Here is a 21,646-nt window from a genome sequence, read left to right as displayed (position 1 = left end):
CCATCCCAGGTGACAGAATGTCAGAAAGCTGCTAATGTATTTGTTTCATCTTTCAAAGCATTGAGTCAGAGGAGCTCAGGGTTGGTAGCAGTGGTGTGCACCAACCCAGAGCTCTCCTGATCATTGGAGGGCACCTCAATGCACCACTGCTGTATAGTAGCATTTACTACTAGGTGGGTGGGTGCGAATTCAACCTGCAAACATTCTAGGACACTTCATTACTGATCTAATTGCATGTGCTTACACAGTGCAATCAGGGTAGCGTTAGTTGAAATTTCTGAAGCGGGAATACTGCAAATGCGGTATTGTGTTTGTGCAGACCAGAGACGGTCAATCTTTTTGAAAATAAAATTGAAAGAAAGGTTTGACCTCCTGAGGTGTGATCGCGCACACCTTTCTTTGCCCTTCTGCTGCCTCTGTCAAAAAAGATTTTCCAGGTTTTTGAAACAATACCAAAACCTGTTCAGCAGGTGTGAAAAGCAGCATGACTGAACAAGCAACAATTCACTCCTTCAAATTGCCCACAATTGTGTCCACCTGTTGGAATTTACTGAAACTAGAGAACTTCTCCACCTCTAAATAAGACATATCTGGCAAATGTGGTGTAGGGTAGAGGTGACCTGTGTCTCTGCCCTTAAGGAAAAGGCCAGAGTAGGGGGAGCTAGCAGCATGGTAGCAGGGTGGAGTGAAGGGTCCGATATAACTCTGGCTATTAGTAAGCTTCAGCGTATGAAGACTTGACGGGGAACATTTGTAGGGTAAAAGCAGTGTTGTGCTGAAACCTGCCCTCCAAAGCTTTCCTGATCAGTAAAAGAGGCTTTCAGTTTTCCTTCTGTTTATTTGTTTTGCATGGGGTGCTTTAGGATTTATATTTTATCATTGTGAGGTGATTGGATAGTGTGCATGTGTATTTATTCTTCTTACCACTGAACATTTTCCAGCTCTTCTGAAGCATTCCCAGTAGCCTATGAGCTCAAAAAAAGCCCTAGGACAGGTGTTGCCTTATGCTGTCCCAGGTGTTTTCAACTGGGGACACTGGGGAGGGTGACTACTGAACACCTGAGATCAATGTACTCACTGATTTTAAGGGAAGCCTTTCATTTTAGCTTGCAAAAAGAGAGAAAGCTTTCTGCAATGAATGGGAGTAGGCAAGTATCCCTGCCTTCTTTACTTATAGGAAAGCCCAGCTGAGGATGTCAAGAAGTTTTCAGGAAATGTGGGGAACTCAGGAAAGTTGCTGAGTACAGGCTACTGTAGAGATGATTTGTAGAATGATAGAAAGGATACTCATGAACAGCTCTCAACCACCTCAAAAGTAAGATATGTTCAGCAAAAACGCCACCCCACCCATCAGAATTTCACTGAAATTTTATCTCCCATTTGATAATTTCTGGATAATAGGGAAAGTTCAAGGGGAGGGATGAAAGAGAAATTTTGGCACATCGCTAGGTGAGATTGATCCTTTTCCTTTGCAAAAAACAAAACAAAACAAACCCTTAAGTGACCATCTGCTACGTTTGTATAGACACTTAACCGTTCTGTTTGTTCTTGATTGCTACAATAGCCTGGGAAAGTGGAGGCCTCGTCTTCTCCCAGTCATGAGGACAAAGTGGCAAAAGTAGAGGAAATGGCTTGTTATGAGCCTATGTATCAGGTTAGGAGGCCGGAAAGCAGAAGGGTTAACTGCCTATATATGATACATGACATCTCCCTTTTCCCCCCAGGTGAAGTTTTCTGACAAAACTGGAAATATATCAAGGCAATAAAATTTACATGTATAGTATGAATGAGTTGGGTTTGTGTAACTAGGTTAATAAGTTCATAAGAGCCTGGGAGGGCCAAAGGGTGCTGACTGTGAAAAAATAGTAATGCTTTATCTGTAACATCTGGTAATCTTGCTGATTGGGAATTGGTGTCTACTGACATCTGATTTCCTGATCAGGGGTTACTCACTCAACTTCTTTCCATTTTCTTCTTTGGTTTATCTTGTCTGTTTCTTCTTTTCCTCCTTGACTTGCATGTTGTATGCCAAACTGCCCTTAAAATAGTATCATTTTACAATATTTGTTTGCATTGTCTCCTCTCCCCCCCCCCCCAGATTCTATATATACTGAACGCTACATGGGCCTTCCTGAAAAAAGTGATAACCTGCCTTACTATGAGGTAAGCATGTAACCCCTGGTAAACCCTAGTCCTTCCCACCTCATGCAGCTACTAAGCTCCCTTTTCATATTCCCATCCCCATTTCTGAAGCCATTTCTCTCTCCTATTCTGCAGTCCCTCTTTTAGCCCTGTTTTCATAGAATCATAGAATCATAGAATCATAGAATCATAGAGTTGGAAGAGACCACAAGGGCCATCGAGTCCAACCCCCTGCCAAGCAGGAAACACCATCAGAGCACTCCTGACATATGGTTGTCAAGCCTCTGCTTAAAGACCTCCAAAGAAGGAGACTCCACCACACTCCTTGGCAGCAAATTCCACTGTCGAACAGCTCTTACTGTCAGGAAGTTCTTCCTAATGTTTAGGTGGAATCTTCTTTCTTGTAGTTTGGATCCATTGCTCCGTGTCCGCTTCTCTGGAGCAGCAGAAAACAACCTTTCTCCCTCCTCTATGTGACATCCTTTTATATATTTGAACATGGCTATCATATCACCCCTTAACCTCCTCTTCTCCAGGCTAAACATGCCCAGCTCCCTTAGCCGTTCCTCATAAGGCATCGTTTCCAGGCCTTTGACCATTTTGGTTGCCCTCCTCTGGACACATTCCAGTTTGTCAATGTCCTTCTTGAACTGTGGTGCCCAGAACTGGACACAGTACTCCAGGTGAGGTCTGACCAGAGCAGAATACAGTGGCACTATTACTTCCCTTGATCTAGATGCTATACTCCTATTGATGCAGCCCAGAATTGCATTGGCTTTTTTAGCTGCCGCGTCACACTGTTGGCTCATGTCAAGTTTGTGGTCAACCAAGACTCCTAGATCCTTTTCACATGTAGTGCTCTCAAGCCAGGTGTCACCCATCTTGTATTTGTGCCTCTCATTTTTTTTGCCCAAGTGCAATACTTTACATTTCTCCCTGTTAAAATTCATCTTGTTTGTTTTGGCCCAGTTCTCTAATCTGTCAAGGTCGTTTTGAAGTGTGTTCCTGTCCTCTGGGGTGTTAGCCACCCCTCCCAGTTTGGTGTCATCTGCAAATTTGATCAGGATGCCCTTGAGTCCATCATCCAAGTCGTTGATAAAGATGTTGAATAAGACCGGGCCCAAGACAGAACCCTGTGGCACCCCACTAGTCACTCTTCTCCAGGATGAAGAGGAACCATTGATGAGCACCCTTTGGGTTCGGTCAGTCAGCCAGTTACAAATCCACTGAGTGGTAGCATAGTCAAGACCGCATTTTACCAGCTTCTTTACAAGAATATCATGGGGCACCTTGTCAAATGCCTTGCTGAAATCAAGGTAGGCTACATCCACTGCGTTCCCTTCATCTACCAGGCTTGTAATTCTGTCAAAAAACGAGATCAGGTTAGTCTGACATGACTTATTTTTCAGAAATCCATGCTGACTATTGGTGATCACAGCATTCCTTTCCAGGTGCTCACAGACTGTTTGCTTAATGATCTGCTCCAGAATCTTCCCTGGTATTGATGTCAGACTGACTGGGCGGTAATTATTTGGGTCCTCTCTTTTCCCCTTTTTGAAAATAGGGACAACATTTGCCCTCCTCCAGTCTGCCGGGACTTCGCCTGTTCTCCAGGAATTCTCAAAGATGACTGCCAGTGGTTCTGAAATCACATCTGCCAGTTCTTTTAATACTCTTGGATGCAGTTCATCTGGCCCTGGAGACTTGAATACATCTAGACTAGCCAAGTATTCTTGTACTATCTCCTTAGTTATTCTGGGCTGTGTTTCCTCTGCTGAATCATTTGCTCCAAATTCTTCAGGTCGGGCATTGTTTTCTTTATCGGAGAAGACTGAGGCAAAGAAGGCATTGAGGAGTTCAGCCCTTTCTGTGTCCCCTGTTTGCATTTCACCATCTTCTCCAGTGACCCCACTGTTTCTTTGTTCTTCCTTTTGCTACGAACATACCCATAAAAGCCTTTTTTGTTGCTTTTAACCTCTCTAGCAAGCCTGAGTTCATTCTGTGCTTTAGCTTTTCTGACTTTGTGTCTACACGTGCTGGCTATTTGTTTGAATTCCTCTTTGGTGGTTTCCCCCCTTTTCCATTTTTTGTACACATCCTTTTTTAATCTTAACTCAGTTAAAAGTTCTTTAGATAGCCACCCTGGCTTCTTTAGGCACCTTCCATGTTTCCGTCTCAATGGTATTGCCTGAAGTTGTGCTTTTACTATCTCCCTCTTAACAAACTCCCAGCCATCATGAACTCCCTTTCCTTTTAGTATTACTGTCCATGGGATCTCACCCAGCACTTCCCTAAGTTTTATGAAGTCGGCTTTCTTAAAGTCGAGAAATTGAGTCCTAGTATGCTTGGCTGCTCCTTTCCGCTGTATAGTAAACTTCAGAAGAGCATGATCACTCGCGCCTAATGATCCTTCCACTTCTACCCCACTAACCAGGTCATCAACATTGGTTAGGACCAGATCTAAAATGGCTGTTCCTCTTGTAGCTTCTCCCACTTTCTGGACAATGAAGTTGTCTGCAAGGCCAGTGAGGAATCTGTTTGACCTTATGCTCTTGGCTGAGTTTGACATCCAACAAATATCCGGGTAATTGAAGTCCCCCATTACTACTATCTCCCTTCCTTTTGCATGCTTGGCCATCTGTTCCAGGAAGGCATCATCTATGTCCTCCGTTTGGCTTGGGGATCTATAGTAAACTCCCACAATGAGGTCACTGTTATTCTTCTCTCCCTTAATTTTGACCCAAATGCTCTCACTTTGGCTTTGAGGTTCTAAATCTTGGATCTCTTCACAGGTATACACATCCCTGACATATAACGCCACTCCTCCTCCTTTCTTGTCTGGTCTGTTTCTCTGAAACAGAGAATCTTTTAATCTTTTTTTAATCTTTTTTTAATCTTTTTTAATCTTCACACCATAACCTTGCACATAGAGCACCGTCATGTTAGCTGCCTGGATCTCCCCCCCCCAATTCTGAACCCATCCCTCCTGTTCTGCGACCCTCTTTGTATTCTCATTTGTACCTCCACTTCCACTGAAGAGACAATCCGTTGTTTGTTTGTCTGTGAAAAAAACTTGAGGTTAGTTAAACCATGGCTTAGTGTTATGTGTGAAGCAGACCAACACTGGCATGCAGAGTTTGGTTCTCACCAAAGTTTGAAAGTGAGAAATGTGGGGCAGAGCACAGGGATAGAAGGTGCTGCTAAACATTCACCCAAACGACTGTGTAAATCTGGTATCTGTCATGGTAAAACTGGTATCTGTTTTTATTAAAGGACTCATTATAGTACTAAAAACCATGAAGTAGAACAAATTACTGGGTGGCTTTGGGTAAGTTTTTCTCACCCCCCCACACCGTGTCTGTATCACAGAGAGGTTAAGATAATGAAATAATCCTGCAAACTCTAATCTCATCTGGGTGCAAATTAATAAATACCAGGAGAGTAAATAGTATTAGGTGCAGACTGCACAAACTACAAGCCAGAACAAATTGTGCACAAATCTGGATATATCCACCTAAAAGTATGTACTTGAGATCTCAAGTCTGATAGTCATAGGGGCCTCCCCCCCCCCTTTTGTCCTTTTTAGGAGATAAAATAACAAAAATGGTGGGGAATCCTTGATACAGTAAAATGAGTTTTGGACCTTTTTGCTGCCTCCCCTTCTGTCAGCTATCTCCATGATTTATGGACTCTGTGTAAACTTCCTCATCCAAATAGTTTTGACGTATCACCACCTTCCTCCCTGCTCCCAACCCCAGTCCTTATTACTTTTCTATTTTGACTTCCTGTTTGCTGAACATCTTGGGGTTCTGTTCAGGCAGCCTGAGGGGTAGCAGATCCGCACGGCAATTTTGCAAATGAAAAGTCTCTTAACTTGCTACAGATTGAAATGTTAGTGCTCTGGGTGCACAATGTCACTCTGCAACTTCACGGCACAGATGGCACCAGAGGACTGTATAATCCTTTTCTGCCAGGAGTCGAGTTTTCTTGGCGCGGCATCTATTGCTGGCAGTGTCCACGTTGAAACTGCCAGTACCAAAGAGCTAAAGGTTTCCAATGTGTTACTCAGAGGATTAAATTGGAGAGGCTGCAAACTAGGAGGAGGGAGGGGTACATATACTGATTTGACTGTTTCACTGCACTTTGTTCAACTCATGTTACAAGAGTCAAGTGGGAGGGGGAAGGACTCTTCTTGGCATAAGAAGTTAACTAGGGTGGATTTCTGTCTTCTCCTCCATGACCCCCAATATCTTTGTTCTACGATAACCATGTTTCCGCCTCCCTCTCCAGCTAAGCAGGTCACCATGTTTAGGACTATATCCCTCCTCTATTCAAGAATGAAACATGCGGGTAAATTTGATTCAGTTCAAACAACAAGCAACCCAAAACATAGCCACCTTTTGAAATTTGCCCTTCCTTAAATTTTGCAATGTGGTTCTCCAGAGAAGTAATGAGTTCCAAAATGCATATACTAGGGTAAACGGTGCATGAAAATGCATTTATTTGTGAAAATGGCAAACAAAAACACATTATATTAAGGGGAAACTGCTTTGGGGGAATAATGTGTGCATTGGGCAAAATGTGTGTATGAAGAGAAACTCACACAAAAATACTGATAAATTTTCACGAGGACTGTCCCCCCCCCCTCTCTATATATATATGGCAGACCAATGCACAGCATCAAATTTAAGAACAGAAAAATGAGAAGTAAAGAGTAAACAAGATTGGCTAGGGATGGGTGAATCGATAAATCAGTCAAACACGGTTTTTTAGGTGGCAGTTCCTTCTAAAAGCGATCAAGGAAGAGTCCAGTAAGATGGATTAATTGTAGCACAGTTACACTTTAGTTGCTGCAGCTAACCATACTAGAGAGGTAAAAAAGACTCACCTGGGGTTATTTTACCTGGCCATCTCATTTGCTCTTGGCTTTCCACAAGATCCATAGGATTCAATGAAGAAGGATGTGGTGTGGGGAAGTAGCAGTTCAGCAATGGCAAGGTACTGGGAGTGGAAATAGGATCTGGTCCTTGCATAGCTGAACTAAAGAGTCAGGGCTCTTAATCCACAGTTGTAAACTGCCAGGGAATGGGACTGGACTGGATGCCAGTGCAAGGAACACCAGCAAGGCAAAAGTTTGACCTTTTTAAAAATAAAAAAATAAAAAATTAAAGCCTGTGACAACAGCAATACCAGTTCTCTTGGAACCTAAATTAACTGAGGAAGTGTGCTGTAGGGTGTCAGTCTAGTCCAGGCACCCCCAACCTTCAGCCCTCCAGATGTTTTGGACTACAATGCCCATCATCCCTGACCACTGGTCCTGTTAGCTAGGGATAATGGAAGTTGTAGGCCAAAACATCTGGAGGGCCACAGGTTGGGGATGCCTGGTCTAGTCGAATTTATTTTCATGTATTCTTTTTTTAAATCAAGCCACAGCATAAAATGTAAGACCTGTATAAGTGTTCAGAAGAAGAACAAAAGAACAAAAATCAAGGAATGCCAAATTTCAGTTTTGTATACAGTCATTCTTGAATTCAGGAAAGAAAATGGATCCAAGTGATAAGCTTGTCTTTTATTCTTCCCACTGCTACTCCTAGCCCCCAGCCTTGGCCATATATCAACCTTCTCTTCAGTTATCAAACTAAACCCAACAAGTAGTAACTTGAAGCTGGTGCTGGTGAGGCAGTATCAGTGCCAGAAGAAGCTTAGTCAGTTTTGACTGTATGTGCCCTCACCTGGGGTTTCCCCCCTCCCCATTAAGCCAGTTTTGAGAGTATACACATTGGGCTGAACTAAACAAGTACAGTTTTAAGTTGTGTTATAATGGTATGGTTCTTGTAATCTAATAGTTACAGAGGCAGAATTTTTTTCTGTGAAGGTATCACTTTCCCTCTCAGCAACCAGCAGTAAACTACCTCTGTGTTGTTGTTAAATGGGTTCTCTGCTTAGATGAATACGCGAGGGCATCTTCAGGCAATCTCCCCTAAGCTGGTGTCCTCCAGATGTTGTTGGAACTACTACAACTACCATCATCCCTGTCCAGTGGTCAGGTTGGCTGCAGCTGATGGGAGTTGTCTAAAACACCTGGAGGGCACCAGGTTGGGAAGGAACGTAATAAGAGCCCCCTACTGGATCAGGCCAAATGTCTGTCTACTCCAACACTGTTCCCGAAGTAGCCAACCAGCTGCCCATGCGAAGCCAGAGAACAGAACCCGAGTGTAACAGCATCCTCCCTACCTGTGATAGCCAGCAACTGTTATTGAGAGGTGGAGGTAGAATATAGCCTAGAAACCTGATCTGGGACCTGGTTCACACATGCATGTGCATTACTTGATTAACATGCACTTGATGCCTGGCCACTGAGTGTGTGAACTTCCATTGGAAGCCATTCTTGTTTTGAGAAAATGTAGGGTGTTGTGACAATTCTGTCTGTGGTGTGATTATCTGAGATGGCCTTTTTGCATGTGCAAGTCATAGCTTGATATGGCAGTTATCAGATGACAAAACATGTGTGAACCAGCCCTAGGAGAAGAGCAGGCTTGCTGTTAATCTTAACAGGATGCTTACCCTCCTTAACGCACAAAAAACCGCACTTGTGCTGAAACACCAGCAGTAATAAGGCCTGATATTTTGTATGTATCCAGAGGCTTGCATGTGCCTAAGGAGGTTAATCCTAAATTGCAGCCCTGTCCACATTCAACAGCTTTGTAAAGGAGAGGAAGGTGATGAGAAAGGTCAGTTGCGGTGCTGTGCAGAAAAAGCAAGGAAGGACACCAAAAACAGTAAAAACTGTGTGCACCACCCCAGAAACAAGAGAATGCCTGAAGGAAACTGGACTGACATGTTAAGAGCTGGAGGGGAGGGGGAGACAAAGCTGATGATTTGGGGAGGGGAGGAGATGGTGATGTCATAGGCTACCAGGAGAGCGTGCACCAGGGGGGACTGTTAAACTTGTGAAAGAGGTTGTTTTGCAGCTCTCTCTGAATTTGAAATGCTGTTGGCAAGTATTTGAAGCAGTCATAGATTTGGCAATCTTCTGCTAGCAGATTTGAAATGTTCAGTCCTCAAGAACTGCTGCATCATTAGGTTATGCAAAACAGGGTACAATTTTGTAAATATGCCATCTTGTACTGATATGACATTTGTTCTATTATCCAAGAAATATGCCGAAGGGAGAGAGACCTTCAGATTCCAGCCAAATGTTAACTTGTTTGTTGAGTGCTGATAAAATGTTGACTGCTGTGTGATCTTTTCACAAAGCCAGTTCCCCTTGCAGTGGCCTTACAACTAAAGTGTAGCAAAGGGCAGCAGAGAATTTCTGCACTTGGGTTCATGCAAACTATATAACCATGCAACAAGATTTTTCCCTACAAAAGATTCTATTTCACTTGTATCCCTTGTAACTCTTGGTTGGGAGCATGGAGCTCAGTTCCCTTCTTGTAACTATGGTGTAGTTTATTCCATAAACAAACACTGTCTTAAACTCCTCATGTTCTGCTTAATGACTAACACCTGGGAATGGTGACTGAATTTTTGTGTTACTTGATTTTTGGGAGCTATCTATACAAGAGTTTGCTGACTGCCAAGAAGTGAGAAAAAACGAGGTCAGAGACTGAATAGTTGTTTGCACGTGTTTTTATTATTTTATTATTGTTATTTTGGCTTAGATGCTCTAGATTACTGCATCATTTCCCATCCAAAGCAATGATGCACAGCTTCACTAAGTCCACACGAGGGACCATCAGGGAACCATATGGGAAGGCAGTGCAAAAACACCTGCGTAATACCTCGTTTTTTTCAGAGATACTCAGTGCAACATGAGAGAATGAATGATGTGCTTATGTATCTCTGGCAGCAGCCTGCATTTCCGATTTCTGGAAAGAGGGCACATGCCACACTGAAGAGATGGTCAGCATACCCTGCTTTGACATCACTGGCTTTTAGCTTTGGGGATAGATTCCATATTTGCTCTTTCCCCTTTGACAGGGGGATTGGTGCCATCAAGCTCAGCAGGCGGATCACTGGAGATTCAGGTGTATGATTTCCAGCCCAACAGCAGATCCTAGAATAGGCTGTGACAAGTGAATTCAGGCACTTGGTGGCCCATTTTAATGCTAACAGCAGGTGTGGAGGGAATCTGCTGGAGGATGTGATGATTTTTGTTTCTCATGCCATGTACCATTTCTTACACAGTGGTATCTCTGGTTGCGGACAGGATCTGTTCTGGAGGTCCAGCCGGATCCCAAGGTTTTCACAACCAGAGAGGCCACTTCTGCGCACACACGCATGGCGGTAGAGTGCTTCTGCGTATGTACAGATATACTTCCGGGTTTGCCACTTACATATCCCAAAGTTTACCTAACCAGAGGAATACGTAAGCAGAGGTACCACTGTATGCAGGTCTGCATCAGGGCCACCCTACCGTTAGGCAAAGTGAGACAGCTGCCTCAGGTGGCAGATGTGGAGGGCCGGACATCAGCCCCCTGTTTTCCCCCTAGGAACTGTAAGCTAGCCTGCTGTCCCCAGGTGAAGATCCTGTGGAAGATACTGTCTCGGTACCATTGTTAAGACTCTGCTACTAGTCCTGTTGGATTCTATCCATGGAATGAGAGGGTGCCATCTAGCCCTTAGAAACACTCAAAAGCAGACTACAACTGAAACTTCTGGTTGTTTGTTTTAGAATTCCACAGTTATGGCAAGAGCTGAAGAGTTCCGAAAAGTTGAGTACCTCCTGATCCACGGAACAGCAGATGGTGAGCTGCTCTTAATTCAATATCATTATATATCATACATTTGTAGTTCTGCTCCTGACAAATCAGAAGCACAATGGGGCAGCATAATAATACAACCTTAAGGACAGTTCTGTTTGTGCATGTTTATTAGCGGGGCTGGAGAGCTGTGGTCCAGCTCTGGTCATTGGGTTCCCTGCTCTATGGCTTAGCAGATGATATTTTGAATTTATCTGTGGTATTTTCTCTGTCATTCCCAGATAATGTTCACTTTCAACAATCAGCCCAGATTTCAAAAGCGCTGGTTGATGCACAGGTGGATTTCCAAGCAATGGTACGTGTTAAGCATTCCTAAGATGCTTGCTAGGCATACTGTTTGCATTCTAAACTACAGTGGTACCTCTGGTTATGAACTAATTCATTCCAGAGGGCCGTTCTTAACCTGAAACCGTTCTTAACCTGAGGTACCACTTTAGCTCTGTTGTCATCCTGAGGTAAAGTTCTTAACCCGAGGTACTACTTCCGGGTTAGCGGAGTCTGTAACCCGAAGTGTTTGTAACCCGAGGTACCACTGTATGGGGCAGCCAAGAGAAAAGGCAACTTGTGTTTACAAAGCGTGTATTGAACTACTCACCCTGAACTAAATTGGAATACATGGGGGCACCCATATTCTTCCCCACAATGGGATTTCCTAGAAACAACAATGCACCATGATGTAGCATTATTAGGGCTCGCCTGAGATATTTTGCCGCTGTAGGCAAAATGCTCCAATGCCAGCCCTGCCCCCCCCCCACAGATCCAGGTCTCCTGCCCCCACTGTTGTACCCATGCTGCCGCTGGCCCTGCCACTGTAACTGTAGCATTACCTGCAGCTCTGCCTATGCTGCTGCCATAGTGCAGTGGCGAGGACACAGTGGCAAGGTGGGCCCTGGCAGCAGTGGAGGTGGGGAGGCAACGGATCTGCTGTCTGAAGCAAATGGCTTTGCTTTGTCTCATTGATAGGCCTCCCCTGAGCTTTGTTCTCACAAAACGAGGAGGCAAGCTTTTTGTTGTTAAAAGGGGAAATCTTCTTTTGAATTCCCTTCCTCCATTACTGAGTGTTCCTAGCCAGCAGTTACTATTTCCAGGTACCAGGAAGAAAACCCACTTTGACTTATGGGGACTTTTGTCCTCTTTCTTTCTTTCTTTCTTTCTTTCTTTCTTTCTTTGAGGAGGGAACCTGCTACTTTATTTTCAGTCTTCCAGCCTCCTGAGAGTGAGAACTGGCATATCCATTCACTCATAACCAATTAAACTAACTTTTCTTCAAAACATTATGCTAGAATAGTCATGTTAAAACCAACTGGGAAGTCAGATCTGCAAGAAAACAATGTAATCCACATCCTACGGAAGCCAGTGGCAAGGTGAACGATATCCTTAATAATGGGCACAATTTCGTTAAGTCAGACTGGATTTAAGCACGCTTAGCCCAGACACACAGGGCATTTGACCAACTTTAACATTTCAAGTAATTTCACTGTAACCTTGAAAGGAATTTTGCCATTTGGTTTCAGAACCAACATAAGCATCATCTCTGTTTATCCATCTGAAACTGGTAGCCTATTTTATGCCGTATTGTGAAATGTATTTTCTGCTCTGATCATAAGGCTCGGGGAGGGGGGGTGGGGGTTTGGAAATAGAAGTAAGAGCAGCAGCATCAACAGAAACCTATTGCAGCGTTGCATAAATTGTGTTTCATACCATATCTTTCTCTCTCTCTCCAGTGGTATACAGATAAAGATCATGGCATTGGAGGATTGGCCCATAACCATATTTACACCCATATGACCCACTTCATCAAGCAGTGTTTTGCGCTGTCATAAGACTGGGAAGCCACTTTGCTTTGCTCACGCTGATAACCGGTTTGTGAAGTTATTTCTGGGGTAGGTGGGAAACAAGAGCACTTTCCTCTTTGTCTTCCATTGAACTTAAGACAGTAAAATTTGATTTCTATGGATACTTGAATGAGATAAGCATTTTTGCAATTCCTTTTTACCACAGTCCATTGAATATGAACAAAAGATCTGCAGGTCTCTTGTCACACAAGCAAGAGCTGACCTGACCTCCCCCCACTCCCTTCTCTGTGTTTCAATTAGTCAGTGAGGGGAGCAAGAGTTTCCCTTGTGCAAAGCTCAGGGCACAAGGCATGTGTGCCAGAACTGTTGGAAGTGCTGTAGTCTCATTGTTTCTTTTTAAGTGACTGTTGCTCTTTTGAATCAGATTAAATTGGATTTACACATTATTTCATTGCAATAGGAGAAGGGGGAGGGGAGGCAATACTTGAATTTCTGCTTGATTGTCATACACAGTAACTTTAGCATTAAATGATCATTCCAGCAGATAGGATTTAGGTTTTATACGGAGGACACTGAAAGTGAGAATACTTGTCTGAACCTGAGCTGCAAACCTTTGTGTAAACATTCTGTTGATTTGCAGCCAACTGTCAGGAAGGGCAGAAAGCAGATAAAATGTGGATCTGTTTTCAGGATCTCTCTGGCTTTTTTAAAGTTGATAATAGATGCTGGGAAAAGGGTTTTGGAATCCTTTAACTGCTCAGTTTCCCCAGTACTCCCCCCCCCCAAGTTTCTGTTAACGCCTTTAAAAGCCAAGGAAGTACTGTATTTTTTGCTCTATAGGACGCGCAGTGGGCCATAGGACGTACCTTGTTTTAGAGGGGGAGAACAAGAAAAAAAAATTTCCCCCTCTTTGCTCAGCGCCCCTTCAGCGAAGTGGCATGAGAAACGGAGCCCCTTCCATTTCTCCTCCCGCTTGGCTGAAGGGGTGCTGCGCAGCTCTCACGGCTTCAGCAAAAGGAACCCGAAACCTGCGGAGCGCAGCGGGAACTCGCGCTGTGCTCCGAAGGCTTCAGGCAGCTATCCCTGAAGCCTGGAGAGCAAGAGGGGTTGGTGCGCATCGACCCCTCTCGCTCTCCAGGCTTCAGCAAAAGCGGAAATGCGGAGCGTGGAGGGAGCACTCCATCTGCACTTCGGAGGCTTCGCGTTGCTATCGCTGAAGCCAAGGAGCCTGCATTTGCTCCATAGGATGCGCACACATTTCCCCTTAATTTTTGGAGGGGAAAAATTTATAGAGCGAAAAATGCGGTATATACCCACAAGTAAATATAACAGGGTGTCTGTCTGTGTTTCACTAATGTCAAGACTGGAGTCAGTAATTTCAAAGCTGAGATATTTGATGGAAACTCAGAACTTTTAAGGCACACAAATAATCTAGAATCAGCACCACCTCATGGTGCTTCTTCCAGAACTTTTTTTTTATTTTTAAAAAAACCTCTTAGACATTTTGCCATACTTAGTAGTATATAAATTTATAAACTGCCATCATTTGGTAACAACCCTCTAAAAATGGAATTGTTGCCAGCTACTCAGGCTGCCCCTCCTGCATTCAGACCCAGGAGTGGCTCACCTGTTCCTTACACCTCTTTTCTAGTGAATGAAGCCAGATCCCGCAAGTTGGCGGTGGCAGAACACTTTTGAGAATCAGGAACAAGTGCTTATTTATAAAGAAGAGCTCCCATCCAATTGTTTTAAGTACCATCAGCATCATTTTTTCCAGAGGACCAACTCATTGCAACAAAAATGTGATCATACCTATATGTGCCTTAGATTTTGAAAACACGACTATGCAAGTGATTTTACCAAGAGCAGTATTCTGGGTAGCCATCTTCTTGATAACAGCAGGGCTTGAGTTTTGTGAAACTTCATACCACTATTAGCCAATGTGCCATGGTTTTTCCCCATTTTATATGCAAGGTAAATTGTCGACACAATTCCATGAGTGTGCAGGTCTTAAATGTAATAAAGTCATATTTGTGATACATGGGGCTATTTCTTGTGTGTTTTATTGGAAGTTAGCCATCAGATTGATTAACTTTTCTACTAATTGCGAGATTGCTAATGCAGTAAAATATTAAGGACATTCTGTAATTGTGACAGTTCCTATTTGTTACTTTAGTGATATTAGGTGTAATTCAAAACAGGCAAGAATGGGAGGTGAGGGAACCCTGGCACCGAGAAGAAAAACCAAAGCTCTGGGGAGACACAGCACAGAAGACAATGCATCCTTATAATATAACATTAAATAAAGCCAGCAATGATGAATTTAACATCTAGCTTTTCTTTCTGTCAGTCTCTATTAAGCCAAGGGTGGGGGAAGATCAGTAGCATATGGTATTTTCTATACTAGCTATATTCCCATAATAAACTTGCATTTGGATGCCTGGATTTTAAAGAACAAACTGTGGTGAACACAAGGCAGACCCATACCTTTTTCCATTCATGGCTTGCTTTCACTAGATCAGGATAACTGTACTCTGCCTGCACAGTGGGTAAAAAGCAGCAAGCATCATAAATACAACCATGGAGAATAGTTAGGATAAATATTTTATTTCCATGTAACAGCTCTTAAGATGTGAAAAACACAAGTAATTCTATTCACATATACACTTTACTTAAACTTTTGTAATAAATTACATCCAAGAAATTCAGCAGTTGTGACCAGGAAATATGAAATTAAAAGTAAATAGAACACTACCATTTGCATTTTATTATTACTTCTTTGTGTGATTTCAGAATGGAATAGCAAAATTCACACAAAAACAGAATATGTAAATAATAATTAAAAAAAACCAAGCTCAAAAATGCTGAACGAAAAATGAAGAATGCCATTAAATACGCTGATTTATTAGTATCAAGGAAACTATTCAGATGAAATTTCTGATTTTCCTTTGATCAGCAACTTATTAAAAACACCAGCAGTCTCTGTCCAGGAACAAATTGTGTTGCCTTGCTATGCTAGACTCACCTCACCACAACTGGATTGCTACAACTACAGTAACAAAACACTTTATTCTTAATGTAGCTTCTCTAAATTTACACATACAATTGTATTAAACTAAACTTTTGTTTGGGCTGTGGGGGGGAAGTAGCACAATTTGCATCATATGAAATTGGATTATGCTAAGCAGAATCTGATAAGAGAACAAGCTGCAGTCCAAAAATAGCATTAGAAGCAATGCTTTCTGTTATGTCCATCTGATTTAGCCTAATTTTGGCACAAGAGCAGCTGGCGTAATGTTACTGTTTGAAGTAGAAGGCATATGGAGATGGAAAGCCCAGATTCACACTCTGCAGTCATTGAACCATGACAGCTTGTGCAGATGCGTGTGGTGCATTTCTCAGGCCCTGCCGAAGATGACCCTCTTCAGTTTCCACTGGTGCTGTGGTTTGCTGCCTGTGCAGGTGCTTGCTTGCCCAAGTGTGCACTGACAAACTATAGACCTCTTTCCAGATGCAACATTGCTGTTGTTTGTGCCATGTTAACCCCCCGGGGCTGGTGTTCCATGCAAATCCTGTCTGCTACCTCCACGTGGATGGCAGTTGTCGATGTCCCCTTAACCTTTAGCTCTGCATTTACAGCAGGAATAATGCTATCTGTTCTACCTCACCGAGATGACTAGGTAAAAAAAACTCCATTAGAAAAGTGTACTCTACCAAAGGACTGGGATTATTTTCTTCAGCACTCCCTAGTACTCCCTACAGGTGCCATCCAGGGGACCAGTTTTTGTCATCTGATGAACCAGCGGCAGCTAGCATGGGCTGAAGCATCCCATAAGCAAACTTGCGTGGATCAGATGTGGAGAAATGGGAACCCTTCAAATGGTGGGCTGTAAGTCCCACCATTCCAGACCATTTGGCTACACTGCCTGGGGCTGATGGGAGTTTAAGTCTAACACCACCAGGTAAGCAACAAGTTAGGGTTAAAGCCATTTCCAAGTTGCCTTCATAAAACGGAACCATGTTCCATTCGGCTCTGGGAATTTGTTGCCTGCTTGTGCACACATGCACACACACACACAAGGCCATGAAATTCACCAACCAGATGAGAGAAAGACACAGTCTTCTGCACACGTGAATGAGCTCTGGCCCATGTGAGCTGCCAATACACTTCGTAGAAGAGCCTGGTTTCACATGTGCAAGAGCTTTGAGTGCAGTACAAGCTGAATGGGGTCTTCAAGGGATTTTCACTCCCCACTAATCTTGCACAGAATTCCCACTATAGTTCTGCTGCTACAAGCTGTGTAGAGCCATGCACATGTCTGCAGAACCCAGCTAAGGATTAGGTTAGGCAACTTTGAAGGTACAAAAAGCATCCTTTCTGAGATCTGCAGCAATTCCCTCGACACGGAAAGCCCAAAGGAATTTGTTCCTGGTATTCAAAAGCACTGGTGCATTTATAAGATCTGATTTTGCGTGGAATAACCAATCAGCACCCCTCCAACAAAAACAACAACAAAAACCACAAGCCTGTTAAAAACTAAAGACATATCAAAAGATATCTATAATACTGTCCCGCTTTTATTCCACCTTCTCCCACCCTTGCCCGCAGCCCACTCTACCCTTCTCTCCCAGAGAAGCACAGTGGGATGGCCAGTTACCTAGTTTTATAAAGATGCAGACAGTCTGCTCTGCCCTGTCCACATTCTACTCCAGCAGGAGTACCTGTGCACACAGTCATGGGGGCAAGCCAGATCTACAGAAGGGAAGTGTGATTGACTACTCCATTGAAGGCAAGGGATGGGTGCCTTGCTGCCCCCTGGCTCTCTGTGTCAATAGCTAAAACTGGCCAAGGGTAGGCTCCACTGAGTCCTACTGGTATCCTTTCTCAGCATATGAAGCTGCATGTGGGAGAGGAGATGGATCCTGCCCAGGGTTTGATCTTGCTTTTTGGCTAATAATACAAATTTTAGGACCATAATAAAATCTACACAGTCTATTTTTTTATTTAAAAAACGTCTTCATTCCAAACATATGGAAATGCATGCCTTTTGTATAGAAATTTAGCTAAACAACTAACAAAGGCCAAGTTCCTTTTTTCTTTTGGCAAAACGGGCTTTATGCCAATAACCCTGCCCTCTGGAAATTAGGGTCAGAACTCCCAGTCACTTCAATGGGATCATGATATCAAAGTTAACTGACAGCGGCAGACAATTCAGCCAAGTTTGGAGCACATTACAGTCCAGTTGATATGAACGGAAGAGTTAAACAGACTCCTTGCTCTTCCCCTGAAATCAATATGACTTATAAGTGCTTAACTTTGCCTAGACTTTTGTTTAGAATTTACTGGAGAGAAAAAAGCAATTTTAAAATTAATAATAATAATAATAATACTAGCATGCATTTGATGACCGAATGAAAAGAACCCCCTAGCAAAAATATAGGTAGGATTTATCTCTGCATAAACCCAATACCTGCCTATGACTAGACAAGTGCCTAACATCGCATAGGAATTGAAGGGCAAGTATTCAGAGGTGTCAAGCAATGGCCCAAAGACCATCCTTGATGAGGGAGTGGAAATCTTACTGCCCATCTCTGTAAGGAATTATAATACAGTAAGCTAGAAAAAAAAGTGGATTATTTACCACCACAATGCAGCTGTTGGACTAACCACTGCAACATTTAGTACAGTACAGTATAAGATATTGTAATAACAGCTTGCATTCACAACAAATACTGTATGGATATTGCACATCGATAGATGTGGCATTCCCCGTCCCCCCCCCCACAAGATGAGAGCATGTTAACGATATCCTATATAACTTTATATATTATATTACTTTATCTTTACATATAAATTTAAATATTAAATATCCAGTATTAAATCAAGGAAAAATTGCACAAATATAGGGTCCGATCCTGAAAGTCACACACGCATACACACCCACACACATACACCCACGCACACATACATACATACATACAAGCCATGACTTTTAACGGAGTAGGGGCGGGACTTCATTCTTCTGGTTAAAGAGTTTGCAGGGTTGAGCCATTTCTCGTTTAAAAATAACTCTCAAAGCTAACATTTCTTTTGTTATCTCTCCTCAAATAGCTGGCTGAAAGCTAAGCTATAAAAAGAACAGGACGGGGCTGGGGGGGGGAGCTGTTTTCAAGTTTGTTTGTCTGCTCAGATGGAGAAGCTATGAAAATATGTTGCACGGGCAAAGAAGGAAAATGCAGTCCAACAGATAGAGAGACAGAGAGAAAAGTTTGAAAGGAGACACTGTTCACTTCTTGAATGGATGACATAGGTTGAATCAGCTGGATTCCCCCCCCCCCGCCCCACAAGCATGGAGGGTACAGGATTCTCTCACTGGCTAGAGTTAATTTCTGCGCAGATTAGGGCCCGGGCGAAAAGCAGACAGCGAACCAAAGCACGTATTGCACTACTTACATTACCAGTGCTACTTTGGGATGAAAGACAGGTTGTACAACGAAAGGATCAAATCGCGTACAGGTTTATGATTGTGGCACTCCTCACATCTGTTTATAAAAATAAACTGAAGAGCAAGTCATAGACAAGTCTCGCGGTCCACACCTTTCCCTGAGTCAGCTTTCTTCTCTTTTCGGCTTTCAGTGCTAGGTTGGAGGGGGGGGTGGGAAGGAGAGAAAAAGAGGAAAAGTCTTGTTGTTGCACAGTGCCACTCATCACATTTGCTTTTTTAAAATAATGGAGGGGGGGCTGGGGAAGGATCCACCACTCAAGCCATACTGTTTGCCTTAGCTTTTCATGCTGCCATGTACAGCCTGGGGGAGCGAGAGCAGAAATGCCACTGTTAGGTATGCATGTATGGTCATGGAGAAGGCTGGCCAACATCATAGATCAACAGGAAGGCAAAGTAGAGAAGAACGACAACAACAGAGATACCAAACGCAAGATTGATTGGACATACGAATCTGTGAGCATGCAAGCAAGAGAGAGATCACGACACGGTTTAAAGGGCACCCGTTTCCTTTGCAAATGATAACCAGTCATGTGCTTTAATGCCAGCATTTTATGTTGCACAAACAAGAAGATGGGTAATCGGTTGGTTGTACTGTAATCATGAGCAAACACATGACTTGGACTGAGCTTGCCTCCAGATAGGGTTTGGAAGACATGCTTCTGAGCACCCAGTCTATGCGTCAAAATGCTAAAGAGGTGCACCATCAGCTAGTATGCACACCTTTTACTTATGCCTTCCAAAACAAAACTCAAAACACCACCCTCCTCTATCAAAAGGCTTAGGCTGCATCTTCACCTTATTTTCCTTTTAATTCATTTTCATTCAGATCATGTGAATGGGTGGAACCTATCACCTGGGTCTTTCTCACCCAGTCAACTTCCATGGTAAGGGAGATGACAATCAGGTGAGGAGGACCTACATGCCCATCAGCCACATCAAGCAAAGCCAATGGCCACGGAGTATGAGAACTGTAGTCCACAACATGTGGCGGGCACCAGGTTGGCTATCACAGTCTGCTTTACCATCCTTGAATACGTGGTTGCTGTGATAAATCTACATCCTTTCCCTCTGGCTGTCAGAGGAGAACAACATTGCTATATGATAGAAAGCACTACAATCAATGCACCCTGGGATTAACAATATCCCTCTTTCGAATCTTGAATTCATTAAAAAGGTAAAGGGACCCCTGACCATCAGGTCCAGTCGTGGCCGACTCTGGGGTTGTGGCGCTCTCGCTTTATTGGCCGAGGGAGCCAGCGTACAGCTTCCGGGTCATGTGGCCAGCATGACTAAGCTGTTTACCTTCCCTATTTATCTACCTGCACTTTGACATGCTTTCGAACTGCTAGGTTGGCAGGAGCAGGGACTGAGCAACGGGAGCTCACCCCGGCACGGGGATTCGAACCGCCGACCTTCAGATCAGCAAGTCCTAGGCTCTGTGGTTTAACCCACAGCGCCACCCGTGTCCCTTTTGAATTCATTAATCAACCTTAAATTCATGGAGACCATAAACCTAACAGTGGCAGGTTTTTAAAGCCAGGTTAGAAGATCAACATTTACCCTACTGGTGGGGGCTGGGGGGCAGGGTACTGAATAAAAATGAGAAAAACCTGAGCCATAGCAAAAGTTGCACAACACTTTTGTAGCACGTCAGTGATAGTTCTGCACAATAACACATTTCACTGCGGATCTCCCGGCATCTTGGCATGCCCTATTGCAAGGAACAGATCTCCCAAATGGTGGGGGTAATTCCCAGGTGGGCACCTTCTCTGGCCACTGCCAGAAAAGCCTTGCTGCTTCAGGCCAAAGGGGAGGTAAGTGAGTCCAGCATCCTGTTCTCACAGTGGCCAACCAGATATTATATGAAGCCTGCAAACAGGACCTGAGTACTGTCCCCACTTCTGATTCCTAAAAACTGGTATTCAGAAGCATTCTGCCTCCAGCAGTAGAGGTAGGACACAACTACTGATCACTTTACCCCTTCTCTTTCAAAGCTGTCAGAGTAGTTGAGCCATCACTACACTTTCTCTTCTATCTATCCGCAGCTGCAAACCATGATGGCTTGATGTACCACAGTGGGAACAATCATTATGCAGCATCTTCAGATTAACAAGCCTGCCTTTTACTGATTGATGATGTTCATTAAAACATCACACAATATTCCTTGTCATTCGGAAGTAATCCTTTTCACATTTAACTGTGTATGCTTAATTCTATTCACAGCAAAGTGCTGATGAGGAAATCCCAAAAGCCTATATATATATATATATATATATATATATATATATATATATATACCCACCATATTGGATGCCAAATACGGGTTTAATGCACATCTCTACAAGTGCACAGGCAAGTCAGGATTCGATTGGATTATTGATTTATTTTGATTTTAGTATGACTATTTCCCAGTCATGTTGCAAACTTGGGCATGGAT

At 43.4% G+C, this 21,646-nt stretch overlaps 2 protein-coding genes across 8 annotated transcripts in view; one reads left to right on the top strand and one right to left on the bottom strand.

The window, feature by feature from the left end:
* The window catches only part of DPP4 (dipeptidyl peptidase 4), a 52,920-nt gene extending 39,743 nt beyond the window's left edge, over positions 1–13,177 (top strand). The window contains exons 23-26 of the mRNA XM_053408206.1: positions 2,099–2,163; positions 10,820–10,892; positions 11,129–11,202; positions 12,632–13,177. Coding sequence (XP_053264181.1) covers positions 2,099–2,163; positions 10,820–10,892; positions 11,129–11,202; positions 12,632–12,730 — 311 coding nt within the window. The 3' untranslated portion in view covers positions 12,731–13,177. The remainder of the gene's footprint in view (positions 1–2,098; positions 2,164–10,819; positions 10,893–11,128; positions 11,203–12,631) is intronic.
* Positions 13,178–15,294: 2,117 nt separating this feature from the next.
* The window catches only part of SLC4A10 (solute carrier family 4 member 10), a 170,801-nt gene continuing 164,449 nt past the window's right edge, over positions 15,295–21,646 (bottom strand). For all 7 annotated transcript variants that reach the window (XM_053408138.1, XM_053408183.1, XM_053408147.1 and 4 more), the window contains one exon: positions 15,295–19,342. In XM_053408138.1, coding sequence (XP_053264113.1) covers positions 19,276–19,342 — 67 coding nt within the window. In that variant the 3' untranslated portion in view covers positions 15,295–19,275. The remainder of the gene's footprint in view (positions 19,343–21,646) is intronic.

This window comes from Podarcis raffonei, chromosome 1 (assembly GCF_027172205.1).
Source record: "Podarcis raffonei isolate rPodRaf1 chromosome 1, rPodRaf1.pri, whole genome shotgun sequence".
NCBI lineage: Eukaryota > Metazoa > Chordata > Lepidosauria > Squamata > Lacertidae > Podarcis > Podarcis raffonei.
Note: the sequence above shows the minus strand (reverse complement) of the source record. Positions and strands in the feature narration are given on the sequence as shown.